The following is a 12,217-nucleotide window of genomic DNA, read 5'->3' on the forward strand; positions in this document are numbered from 1 at the left end:
TTTCTTTTTCCCTGAAATTCTCTATGGCACTGCAAATGGAAAGGTCCCCATTAGGCAAAGATCTGAGTAAATTCAGGAGTCACAACTCATCAGCTGAACACTAATCAGCATAGAAACGAAGAGAGAAAACCCTTCCAAGGGAGGACGTCTCTCTTCTTCATCCTTGTGGCCCTCATGATGTGTAGAACAACATACTGAAGAGGAAAAGGACTGAAATAAGACACACGTCCATTCTGCTCTCAGCCATGTCACACCGCTTGTGTATGCTGGGACAAGCATCTTCAGCTCTCTTTCAAGCTGGGTGACAATAGCGATTTAAAATGGTAGTAGTGTAAATTTAGTCAGATATCATTTGTAATGAATTTAGCTTAATGGTCACCTAATAAATATTTATTTCTTCCTCTAATAGCCACTCAATAAATATTGAATAATTGACTCATTAGCAAGGAATCTAGTTAACTACCAATTATTTTTTTCTAGAAGAAAAAGCTATATGAAACATGATTGCCACTGAATTTTGTCTATGGACACCATACTGAATTTCTTCTAACCTGTGTTTCCTACACAGGTAATTATTAGGGGCAGAGAACTTTACACAAATGTGGGGTTGTTATAAGTTCATCATTTCCAACCTCATTTGGACCCCAATATGACGAGTCAATTCTTCTGTGTATTCCTCTTTGTTCTCTATTTCAAATCCTCTCCATGCACCCTGAGCTCCCTTTGCCATTCCCATCTTGATTATTCTCAGCAAATGATCTATCTACATCTCTTACATTCAAGAGAAAAGAGAGGTTATATGCCAGGGATTCCCTACCCTTTCTGCTCCCATCTAAGAACTACTCTCTGTCTTGACTCTTCTCACCCTCTCCTCTCTAATGACACCAAAAATGGGGTTCCGTCTGCTCTCCTGTATTAATCCATTTACTTACTTACTTATCTCATACCCTCAGGTCTCTCCTGGCATCTGGTTCTATCGATCATTCCCTCTCTCCCATCCTGCCTCACCTACTGCCATTCACTGCTTCACACTCTGCATTAAGGGATACTGAAGAGCTTTAAGATTCCTGAGCACACCATATTCTTTCATACCTGTGCCTCTGGACACACAGGAGGCTTCACTGAAAACCACGCAGCTGTCTACCTTGCACACTTTTGTTAGTTTCTGCCCTCCCTTACTTCTGTTAGGTCTTGCCTTACTTTCATAGCACACCTAGGAACTCTTACTTCCATTCTGATTGCACCTTGTACTCATCTCCACAGTGTGGCATCGTGATCAATTATGACATAATTCTTACATATCTGGCTTCCCGCAGAATGAAAGCTGTTTGAGGGCAAGGACGATATCTTTTTACATTGGTATCCCCACTGCCTTGCACAATGTACAACACATGGAGGCACATGATATATACTTGTTAAGTAGACAGATGAATAAATCAATCAAAATTAATTAATGAGTTATGTAATATGGACTTAGGACCTGAGAAGGACATCCTTCCTGGGGCCATAAGAGTAAGTCAATAGGTTTAAGAAGGTCATGGCTCTTCTAAGAAATCCATCTGACTTTGTAGATACCTGAGGCAGTGGGTCTGAAGATCCTCCGAGTTTCTGATCTAGATAATTAAACATGATCATATTGTAAGGATGGTGTTTACTGGTGTTGTGGCATTCATCAAATATCATCAAAGTAAAGACAGAGAGTGATGGAACAGTCCCATTTTTAAGGCTGTTCACAAGAATCTGTGGAGTTAAGATGATGATGTCATTGTTCTCAACAATCTGCTCCACTGAGACCTTCTCAGACGTGGCTCCAGAAATGCCTGAAACTTTGTACCTGGAAAATGACAAAAACTGCCTATTACCAACCACAGTGTGAGTGAGGAACCACACAATATAAAACACTAAATCAGAATATCAATCGATTAAGTTCTCCCTAAGTCCAAAAAGAGAGACCGGTGCTTAGTTAGCACAGAGCCTTACACATAGATTAATAAATGCCACCGAGTTAAAATTGCTAGTAGTATATATTCTTTCAAGCCACTAAGAAAGAAAATAGTACTTAAAGAGTAATATTAAATAAATTATAAAATCATTAAAAAGTTAAATGTGCCACTTAAATGTAAAGTTTATCTCACGTCATTTACTCACTCTGCAAGAGTTAACTAACCAAAGGAGCTTAGGATTTCAGGTATATCTGACAAAAAAGGCTTGAATTCACGAAGGAATTACATCTAGATTACATAAAAGCTGAATCTATTATAAATTTTTTGCATTATGGTTTTTCAAAAACAAAACAAAGCAGAAAACACACAGGTTATATGAAGCTAGAGAAAAAGAAGTCGGATCAACTGTGATACCTACCCACGTCTCTCAAAATAGTTTGAGAACACAGATTTCTGCTGTTCATACACTGGAAGTTGAATAGCAAAAAACACAACCTTCCCCTTTTGTCCTTGTGGAAATTTTTGAAGATGATGTTCACATATAAGCAGTGAAACAAAGGTTTTCCCACAACCTTTCAACATACAAAGCAAGAGAAAACATGTAACTAACATCGTACTGAAGTATTTCTGTAAAAAGGTAATTATTTGTGGCTCTCCTAAAACCACTGTGTGGACTAGTAAATTGGTAATGTGGATGGGTTAACAATGGCAGGATTTACACCATGACTGAAAAATATCAAGCGATTGCCTAGGTAATACATACTCAAACAGTCAGGGCCTGGAGGAAGCTAAAAGATGGCATTTTTCTTTCCCGTTGTGTTCCTTAAAATATCTTGAGATTATATATGAATAGGACGGTTTTCTCAAAAGACAAATGGAGCAAGAAAAAAAGTGGAACTTGCCCATTTCATCCCCATATTCAATAAAAGAACAAAAAAGGAAGTCAACGCATATATAACGCAAATATAAGTCATGGCAATCAGCTTACCAGTAGGAGCACATATTATTGTATTTCTTCCTTGCTTAGCAGGCAAAGCGAGCTCTAGTTGGTAATTCCTTGGCTTTGTTGGACTGTAAGTATGAGACACTTCTGAAACACAAAAGGAACAAAATTACCAAATAGTGACTGTTCTGAGGAATCAAGACAATAGCTATCTATTGTTAAATAGACAGGAATTCTGACTTCAGCAAGAAGGGCCTCATGTAAGCAAGTTTACAATCTTGTCTCTTGTTAACCATGTCAGCTTTTCCACTGATTTGAAGTACAGAACTAATGACAAAAAGGGAAAGAAAAAAAACCAAACAACAATCAAAAAACCTCAAATGGCTTAATTCAGGGCAAGACAGATGGCCACTAGTTAAAGGAAATCCTACATGGAACAAAACTGCAACAAACCCCTGCAAGATCTTTGAAAAGCACTAAACTGTAGACATTGAATTCCCAAGGAAATCTCACTGAAGAGCAACCATGCTTTGTAATTCTGAAGGCTCTCACATGGTATTTTCTTTCAACAGAACCAGAAGTTTTAAAAAACAAGCAGAGGCTTTATGTCAATAATAGACAACGTATATAAAACGTTAAAAGCTACAAAAGACCTTGGAAATCATCTACTGAGTCCAACCTATGCATTTTAAAGAAAAGGAGAATTTCTAAAAGGTTAAGAGATTTCACGAAGGAATTTCATATGTCAGAAAAGATTAAAGAAACTTACATTCATTGATTTTTATTCTAGAATGACAAAAGACTTATATCATTCAGTTGCAGAAGTAATCTGTAAATTTTCTTGTTGTGGTTTTTATCCCCAAATCACATCTTTCTTCTAACACTACTCACGATTAATAATAAATTCTTCCCTGATGCCCTTTTGTAAGTAACTTTTTACTGTGGCTTATTATGCAACTTTCTGGTCTCCTCATAAAACTATGCTTTTAGAAACATAACGTGGGCCTTATATGGCCACAGCCAACTTACACAGTGCCTCTGTATGAATTAGAAAAAGCACCCCTCTTGGAGGACACAGCCCCTTAGTTCACTGTTTGGCAAACAGCACAGGCTGGATCAGCCTCCTCTCAACCTCTCAGCTGGACACACATGTTGAATATTGATGAATATTTACAAAATTCATCAACTTACTTTGCAGCCCTGGGCTCTGAAAAAGGAAATTGAGCAAGTGACTCACAAGTAGTAGTACTACTTTAGAAAGCCAGGCTGATTTTGCGTTTCTGGGAGGACTCTAGTTGCATTTTCAATGTAGACATGCACATACTTTCTTAATGATAAAGGAAGAGAAAAAAATATATAAAAGAGGGAGAAACAGCTGACAATAGCGATGAGAGAATGACAGGAAGAGAATGACATTCCTAATAATAGAAAAAAGTGTCTATTGTAACATAAATTCACTTTTCTTTCTTACTTTTCCTTAAAAACCATTTCAGAAGGCTGTGACTTTTGACATTGAAAAGATGTGTCCCTACACAAAATACTCGAAGAGCCATCGTTATGTAAAAGAACAAACAATGCTGGGTACCTGAAGGTGGACATGAATTCTGACTAAGATTCTGGCATTCTGGTTCTTCCTTGTAGACAATCTGTATGTCAGAAGTATTCATTTCCTCATCTTCAAGATCTTTCGTTTCAACATCTTTGGAACCTTTATGAGACCAAAAAACATCTTAGAATACTTACATAGTCTGATTACAGTCTTGATGGTGAAAGCCCTACAAACAGGTCATAATACTAAAATTTTAAACTTCCATTAAGATTTCTCACAACCACCCTCTTCACCTTTTAAAATAATTAGAATAATCTTTGTGAGTTTGATATCTTAATTTAGAGCTTGAACTCCAATGTCATTTCAGACTTTATCATTCAAAGTGTGGAACATAAACCAGCAATTTTGGGAGCTTGTTAGAAATGCATACTCTTGAGCCGCTATTGAATCAGATTCTGCATTTGAACAAAATCCCCAGGTGATTCACATGCACACTAAAGAAGAGAGGCAAAATTTAGCAGATATTCATGTCTTCCAATCCTGACCTGACCCAAGAAATCAGACGTGTATTTATACAGACAACTTGGGATCTAAAGAAGCCCGGGCAAAGCTAAGACCAGACACTCAGAGGGTTTGTCAAATTCAGCCTTTAAAACAATGCTCTTAGAAAATGTTAGCTTCAAGAAGCCAAATGATAGCTCAGATACTTAATCACAATAGATTCTTTTTTTCAGTCGTGTTCTGGTTCAGTTCCAGATGGCTTCCAGAAAGAGAACCAAGCAATGTCTATTACGAGTCTACTCTGAAAAGGGGATGAGTCCTGGAGTTTGAACCTTCAACTCTAGAATTTTCAAGCTATTTCTCTGATAATCTAAACCCAGACAGCAAGCTCAGACTCTGCCTTCCTAAATCCTTTGCACCAGACCGGCTAATTCTGGATGAGAATGGTTTGCTGTGGTCCATTTGTAGGGGTTGTATACAACCAAACTACTTCTGTAGGCAAGTAGCCACTTGCCTTCCAGAACTCAATTTCATGCTGGTCTCTAATATTAGAGATGTAGCCATGGCATCTGAGGGGAAAAGTCCTCCTGATGGTGAGTCAAAAACAGACAAGAATGAAGGAAGCCCTAAAGAGAACTATGAGGAAGGCAGAGCATATTTTCAGACCCTCCCACCCTTCAGAGGCAAGATCTTCCTTGAATAACTTACCTGTATCTACAATCCACAGTTCACTGAACTTGTTCTCTTCTTTCTCCAAAGCAAGTTTCAAAGTTTTGGGCCAGTTCTCCTTGTCTGATCTGAGAAGGCATTCAACCATTTTCTCTGCACCAGCCATTGACCCCTTGTTGGAACAAACCTAAGCAAGACAACTGCGATTGACTGACAAATAATTTCAAGTTTTCCTTTAATGAGCTTTTACCGAAGAAATACCAATTCAAGTGCTATCTGATTTAAACGATTTAAAATCATTGTATACACATAAAATCATTGTGACCTATAGTTCAATAGGTCTTATTCATGACCATTTTTGCTCCATCCAACACGATCTTTTACTTTACCCTTTCCTTCGTCCTTCTCTTCTACATGTTATATCACTATGTCAAGCCAAGCATTCTCACCTCCTCTGAGATCTTATATCCAATCATCATCAGCAATATTAGGAAAATAATCCATTTGACAACCATTCAAAATATGGGTATAGTGGCATAGAGAGATATTTGGAAGTATATAACCAAATATTAACAAATGTGTTTTTCAGGGTAGTGGGACTTACGTGACTTCTATTATTAATCATAATACCTAAAATTTATTGAGCACTTATTGTTATGGCTCAGGCATATGTAAACACTTTCCATATATTATCTCATTTAATCCTTGTAAAAATATAGTAGTAAGGTACTATTATTATTTCCATTTTATACATGAAGAAACAGAGGCTTAGAGAAACTAAGTAACTTGCCTAAGGTCACACCACTAATAAGTGGTTGAGTAGTATTCTAACAAAATTTATGTGTTCAGAGCCTGAACACTTAACCACTAGAGTTTATGACTTTTTTTCTTTTTATTTGCTAAACTGTTTGATTTTATTTAAATTTGCATGAAACATTAGTCACAAAAGTAATAAAGTAATTTTAACTGAAAATAGGGCACACCTGAAAAAAAACCTATCACATAATAACTACTCAGTTCACAATTAAAAGTACTATTCTAGGTAAGTATACCTTAGATTTGAGGATTTTTGTGGCTTTCAATGATCTTTCTTAGGTCTAAAACAGTATAGAAAACAGAAAACATTTTTTATGTTCAAATTATTTCTCCCAAATGCAGTATTTCATTTTAGTTAAATTACCTGTTTAATTTCTTCACATTCTTGATTAATTAAACATTCACACATATCAGGAAGGATATGATCTGGATCAATACTGGTTTTAAATTCTGGTTGCAAACGCCTTAAAAGCAATCTATACTCCTCCAACTTTTCAATTTTTTGGAAATCCCAACTTTCAATGGCTTCATAAAGGCCAGAATAACCTGTAAAAGAAAAAGAAAAAAGAATTGGGAGCCTTTATGAGCTCAGCTAAAAAAATACTTTGATTCTCTAAACAATATATGTTTTATTTTGCTTGTTTGGAACTTTGCAATTATATCCTACTCAGCGTATTTTCTCTGACTTAAAAAAAAAGTTTAGTATTACATTTCTAAGCTTTATCTGTGTTGTCGTCGGTAGCTCTGTCCATACATTTTCATTGCATTATAATGAACCATTGTATGAATATTTTAAAATTTACTTATTCATTCTCCTCTTCAAAGATACTGGGGTTGCTTCCAGTTTTGTTTGTTTGCTTGCTTGCTTTTGTTATTACAAACAATTATACTATGAACATTCTTATGTGAGTATTCTGGAATATATGTGTAAGAGTTTTTCTAGGGCACATACTTAAGAGTGAAACTGTTGGATAGAAAGAGAGATCAGAGTTGAACTACAAAAGATGATGCCAAATTGTTTTTCAAAATAGTTGTATCAAGTTACGCTCTGTATAGTGATATTTAAGATTTCCCATTATTAAATGTCCTCTTCAAGTCTTAATACTATTGGACTTCTTAAGTTTTGCTATCTCATTGTGTTCCTAATTTACAATTCCCTAATTGCTAATTGGGCTGAGAATCTTTTCATATATTATTAACCATTCATGCTTCCTATCCTTCGAAATGTCAATTCACATTTTATGCCCTATAGATATTTTCCTTTTTTCTAATTGATTTAAAAGCCTTTTCAATATTTTCTATATACCAATTCTTTGGTGATTATGTATTTTGCAAATATCCTCTCCTAGTTTGTGACTTGTTTTTTCACTTTCATTTTAATGTGTTTTGATAAACAGATGTTCTTAATTTTGATGTCTTCAAATTTATCAATCTTTCTTTTATGGTTAATGCTTAAACGTCTTGTTTCATAAATCCTGCCATACCCCCAGGCAATAAAAATATTATTTTATATTCTTTTCTAAAATTGTTAAAAATTTGCTTCTTAGAATTAAGTCTTTAATTCTTCTGAATTCATTTTGTATTTATGCGACTGAAATGAGGTAAAGAATACAAATTTATTTGTATCAACATGAATATGAAAGTTAGGGTTTGTTTGGTTTTAAACATTATCCTCTTTAGGTTATCCTGTTTATAAAGGCCCGTTATAATTTACCAAAAAGCCCCTCCTTTCCTGATGATCCTCCTTTCCTAGTTATTTCTAATATAGCAGGTTTCCATAAATATATGAGCCTAACTGAAGGCTCTCTATCCTATTTCAGTGGTCAGCTGGTTGATATCAGGAGCAGAGTTACACTGGGTCAATGCCTATGGCGTTACAATTAATCCTGGTATCTAGAAGGCGGAACCTAGACTACTTAATTCTTCTTCTTTAGGGATGTCTTGACTATTCTTGGGTCACAATTCTTCCATATACATTTGTGGACAGAAAAGGGGCCACATGTTAAACCTGACAAGCTCAGAAGACTGAAAATAACCACATAGGATGACGTGAGCATAAAAATTCATAACTAAGGTGGGCCATGGCGGGAAGTCACATCCTTGGCCTTGACAAAGGTCAATCTTTACCTTAAATAAGCCTAACTGTTGTCTTTTTGCATCTAAGATAACATACCCTTGGAATGTCAGAGTAATCCGGACCCCCCCAGGGGGGCACAACCCACCACACTACAGAGCAGGAAACTACAAAATGCCTCATTGTTATCTTGTTCCCCAGATACCATCCCAGTGTGCTGTAAAATGCTATTAACTATCCTGTACCCACCAACATAAAAGAAGTGTGTGTTGCTCCATTTTGCTTTTTATCCAATCCCAGAGATTTCCCCACTTTGCTTTCTCCCACCCCCTTAATTTACAACCAATGGATTTCATGTAACCTTCCTCTTTTGATTCTAATGTATGAAATAAGTTGCAAAATGGCCATTTTCCGGAGCATTTTCTCAATCCGTTGAGACTTTGCTGCCTGGCAATTGTCATCAGTTTGGCTCAAAAATAAGCTTTCTCTTAGGCTGGATGTTTTTCGTTGACACATTTTAGAATCAGCTTGTCAAACTCATGAAAAAGCATGTAGGAGTTTTATTAGAATTGAATATATAGATCAATGGTTGGGAGAGCTGACATTTTCATGATATCAAGTTTTCCTTTCCAGGTGCATAGGTATATATCTCCAGTTAGTTAAGACTTCTTTAATATCTTTCAATAACATTTTATCATGTTCTCCGTTTCAAATTTACACATCTTTTGCTAGATTTACTCCAAAATACATTGTAACTTTTGTTACTATTATAAATGATATTTCATTTTAAATTCGATTCTCTATTTGCTTCCAGTGGTTGGAAATGCAACTAACTTTTGCATACTGATCTTATTTCCAATAAACTGACTAAACTATCCCATTAGTTACAATGCTCTCTGTAGTTTCCTTTGTATATTTCAGGTAGACAATCATATATCTGCCTGAACATAGTCTTTACATTGTCTCACATTAAAAGACATGAACTATATGGGGATACCTCAGAATTAGCCGCATTTTACTTTTCCAGTTCTGAAATGGTCAAATAATATACCGATTTGTGAGTAAGAAAGAACTAACCTGCATGGTCAAGAGCGTCCAAAAAGCCACGGAACCAGCCTTCCTCCTGGAGCTCCAACAGGAACTTGAGAAAAAGTGAGGCAGCCTCCATCACGCCCTTGTTGTTTTTCTCAGCCTGAATATACTGCAGCTCATCTACAAACAGAAGCAAGAGTCACTCATAAAACTGCAGCACCACTAATTATTGGAAGAAAAACCTGAAAAGGGTTGTTAAACCTTCTCAAATGGGGATGGAGACAGTAACAAATCACAGCAATGGAGGAACTGCAGGAAGGCAGCAAATTATCTGCCCTGGCAAACGAGTAGAATAACACAACATGTCGGCTTTCTGACTGGGTTCTTTCACTTAGCATACTGTTTCAAGGTTTGTCCATGTATGTGGCATACCTCAGGTTCCCCAGGTAGAATTTCTTGATCTCATTTCTTTGCTTTCTGTCTTTACATGCCCCTGACTAGAGCACTGACCCTGCATAGTATATAATAATTGTTTGAGGGTCTGTTTTCTCCCTTAAACTGTGACCATGGACATGTATTCATCTTTGAACTCTAATCATCAATAAAGTGCCTGGCTCATGCATGTGTCCAGAAAAATGTTATTGACGGAATGGATAATACAGGAGTATGGCTCCTGCAGTACTAAGGTTTAGCCTTTGACTCCAAAGAGATACTGCAAAACAATCTGTAGCCCACACTTACGTCTACCTTGACACATCATAGATAACCTAACCAAAGCCCTAAAAACCCCAGTGTCCATGCAACCTCTCCATAAGAAACTTGGCTTCAATTCTCCTTTCCCAAGATGCAACCAGTGTACAATATCCAACATATGCAGTGAAGAATTATAGGTCATCAAAATGGCGGTGTGAAGTGAGCCTCTGTAAATCCTCCCTGGAATTTATAACTAATCGAACAACTATAACTCCACAAAGGACTCCCTGCAGAGCAGACAGGCAAGACAAAGAAGCCCACTACTGAATTCACCTAAAGGTGGGCAAATCGCGCGAGCAGGGTAGGAGGGAAGGGAGAAGTGCGGAGACGGAGCCTCGCGGGCGCAGGACGCAGACCTAGCTCAGTGCTCCAAGCTCGCTGCATCCTGGAACTACCGCAACTGCGGGAGAGGGAAGAACTTGGACTGCTGGGCTCCGTTTATGACCCACAGGGCTGAGGGTACAGCATATAACACGGCTGAACCCAACACTCATGACAGAGACCTCGGAGAAAAGACTGAGGAAAGAAGGCTGAAAATGGTGGTTTAAGCCCTCACTGCCGAGCAGAGAACGGTAGCCTTAGGCACTGAGACTAGCCGCCCCCTCCCTACCCTCCCAGAGCTCGCCCCGCGCCCACCTGCCCGGTGCTAGAAGCGGAACAGTAGCAGTGTCAGACCAAAAGAACAGAATATTTGCTGTTCTGAGAACTGTGGACCTCAGACACAGATTTGCATCCCAACTAGTTCCGGCAAAGGGGAGGGAGCTGTGGAAGCAGGACCGGCTGTGGTGGTGGTCGCTGCCATTGCTCTGGGCCACCTCTCACAACTCACCCCGCCCCTGGCCCCACCTATCTGGGCGGATCCCTGCAGGAGCAAACAGAACTGCTGAAACATACGGGCTCTGAATATGGTGCAGGAAGAGCTTTGGAACTTCAAAAGCTCTCCACATACCCACACGAACACTGTGCCCTGTGACCCAGGCGAACTATTAACAGAGGAGAAGCCCGTCTACCAGGGAATCCCCCCATTGTGTGAGAAGCTGGAATAGTGCAGAGAAAATATAGCACTACTGTGTGAGAGAGAAAAAAAGGCTGCAGTCGGAGAGAAAATAAAACATTCTACCAACAAGTACTGGAAAACAAAAGACTTCTTCCTATCAACCTGTTGCAGAAGCCACTCCGGTAGATGTCTAGAAAGATAAATAATAAATCAGTAATTGCCATGAATAACCAAGGTAACAAGACAGCTCAGAAAGAAAGTTAAAAGTCTCCAGAAAAGGAACTTAAAGATATGGAAATATGTGACAAATGACAGAGAATTCAAGACTGCAGTTCTGAAAAAACTCAACGAGATGCAAGAAAACACAGAAAGGCAGTTTAATGAACTCAGAAACACAATCAAAGAACAACATGAGCATTTTACGAAAGAGACTGAAATTTTAAAAAAGAACCAAATAGAATTTCTGGAGATTAAGAACTCAATAGAAGAAATTAAGAATGAAATAGACAGCTTAGGTAGTAGAGTTGACCAGATGGAGGAATGAATCAGTGACATCGAAGATAGAAACCTGGAAATTACACGGATGGAAGAAGAAAGACTTGAGACTTAAAAGAAATGAAAGAACTCTACAAGAACTTTCTGACTCCATCAGAAAGAGCAATATAAGAATAATGGGCATACCAGAAGGAGAAGAAAGAGAGAAGGGAACAGAGAATATATTCAAACAAATTGTTGATGAAAACTTCCCAAACTTGTGGACAGAACTGGATCCTCGAATCCAAGAAGCAAATAGAACACCTAATTACCTCAATCCCAACAGGCCTTCTCCAAGGCACATTGTATTGAAGCTGTCTAAAATCAATGACAAAGAAAGAATCCCGAAGGCAGCCAGGGAAAAGAAGACGGTAACCTACAAAGGAAAGCCCATTATATTATCATC

General features: G+C 37.8%; 1 protein-coding gene across 1 annotated transcript in view; it reads right to left on the minus strand.

Moving 5' to 3' along the window:
* The window catches only part of RIGI (RNA sensor RIG-I), a 38,250-nt gene that overhangs the window by 21,449 nt on the left and 4,584 nt on the right, over positions 1-12,217 (minus strand). Inside the window, exons 2-8 of the mRNA XM_033123991.1 lie at positions 9,573-9,707; positions 6,786-6,967; positions 5,645-5,792; positions 4,472-4,594; positions 2,932-3,033; positions 2,362-2,515; positions 1,576-1,834 (exon numbers count right to left, since the gene is read on the minus strand). Coding sequence (XP_032979882.1) covers positions 1,576-1,834; positions 2,362-2,515; positions 2,932-3,033; positions 4,472-4,594; positions 5,645-5,792; positions 6,786-6,967; positions 9,573-9,707 — 1,103 coding nt within the window. The remainder of the gene's footprint in view (positions 1-1,575; positions 1,835-2,361; positions 2,516-2,931; positions 3,034-4,471; positions 4,595-5,644; positions 5,793-6,785; positions 6,968-9,572; positions 9,708-12,217) is intronic.

The sequence above is a fragment of the Rhinolophus ferrumequinum genome, chromosome 12 (genome assembly GCF_004115265.2).
Source record: "Rhinolophus ferrumequinum isolate MPI-CBG mRhiFer1 chromosome 12, mRhiFer1_v1.p, whole genome shotgun sequence".
NCBI lineage: Eukaryota > Metazoa > Chordata > Mammalia > Chiroptera > Rhinolophidae > Rhinolophus > Rhinolophus ferrumequinum.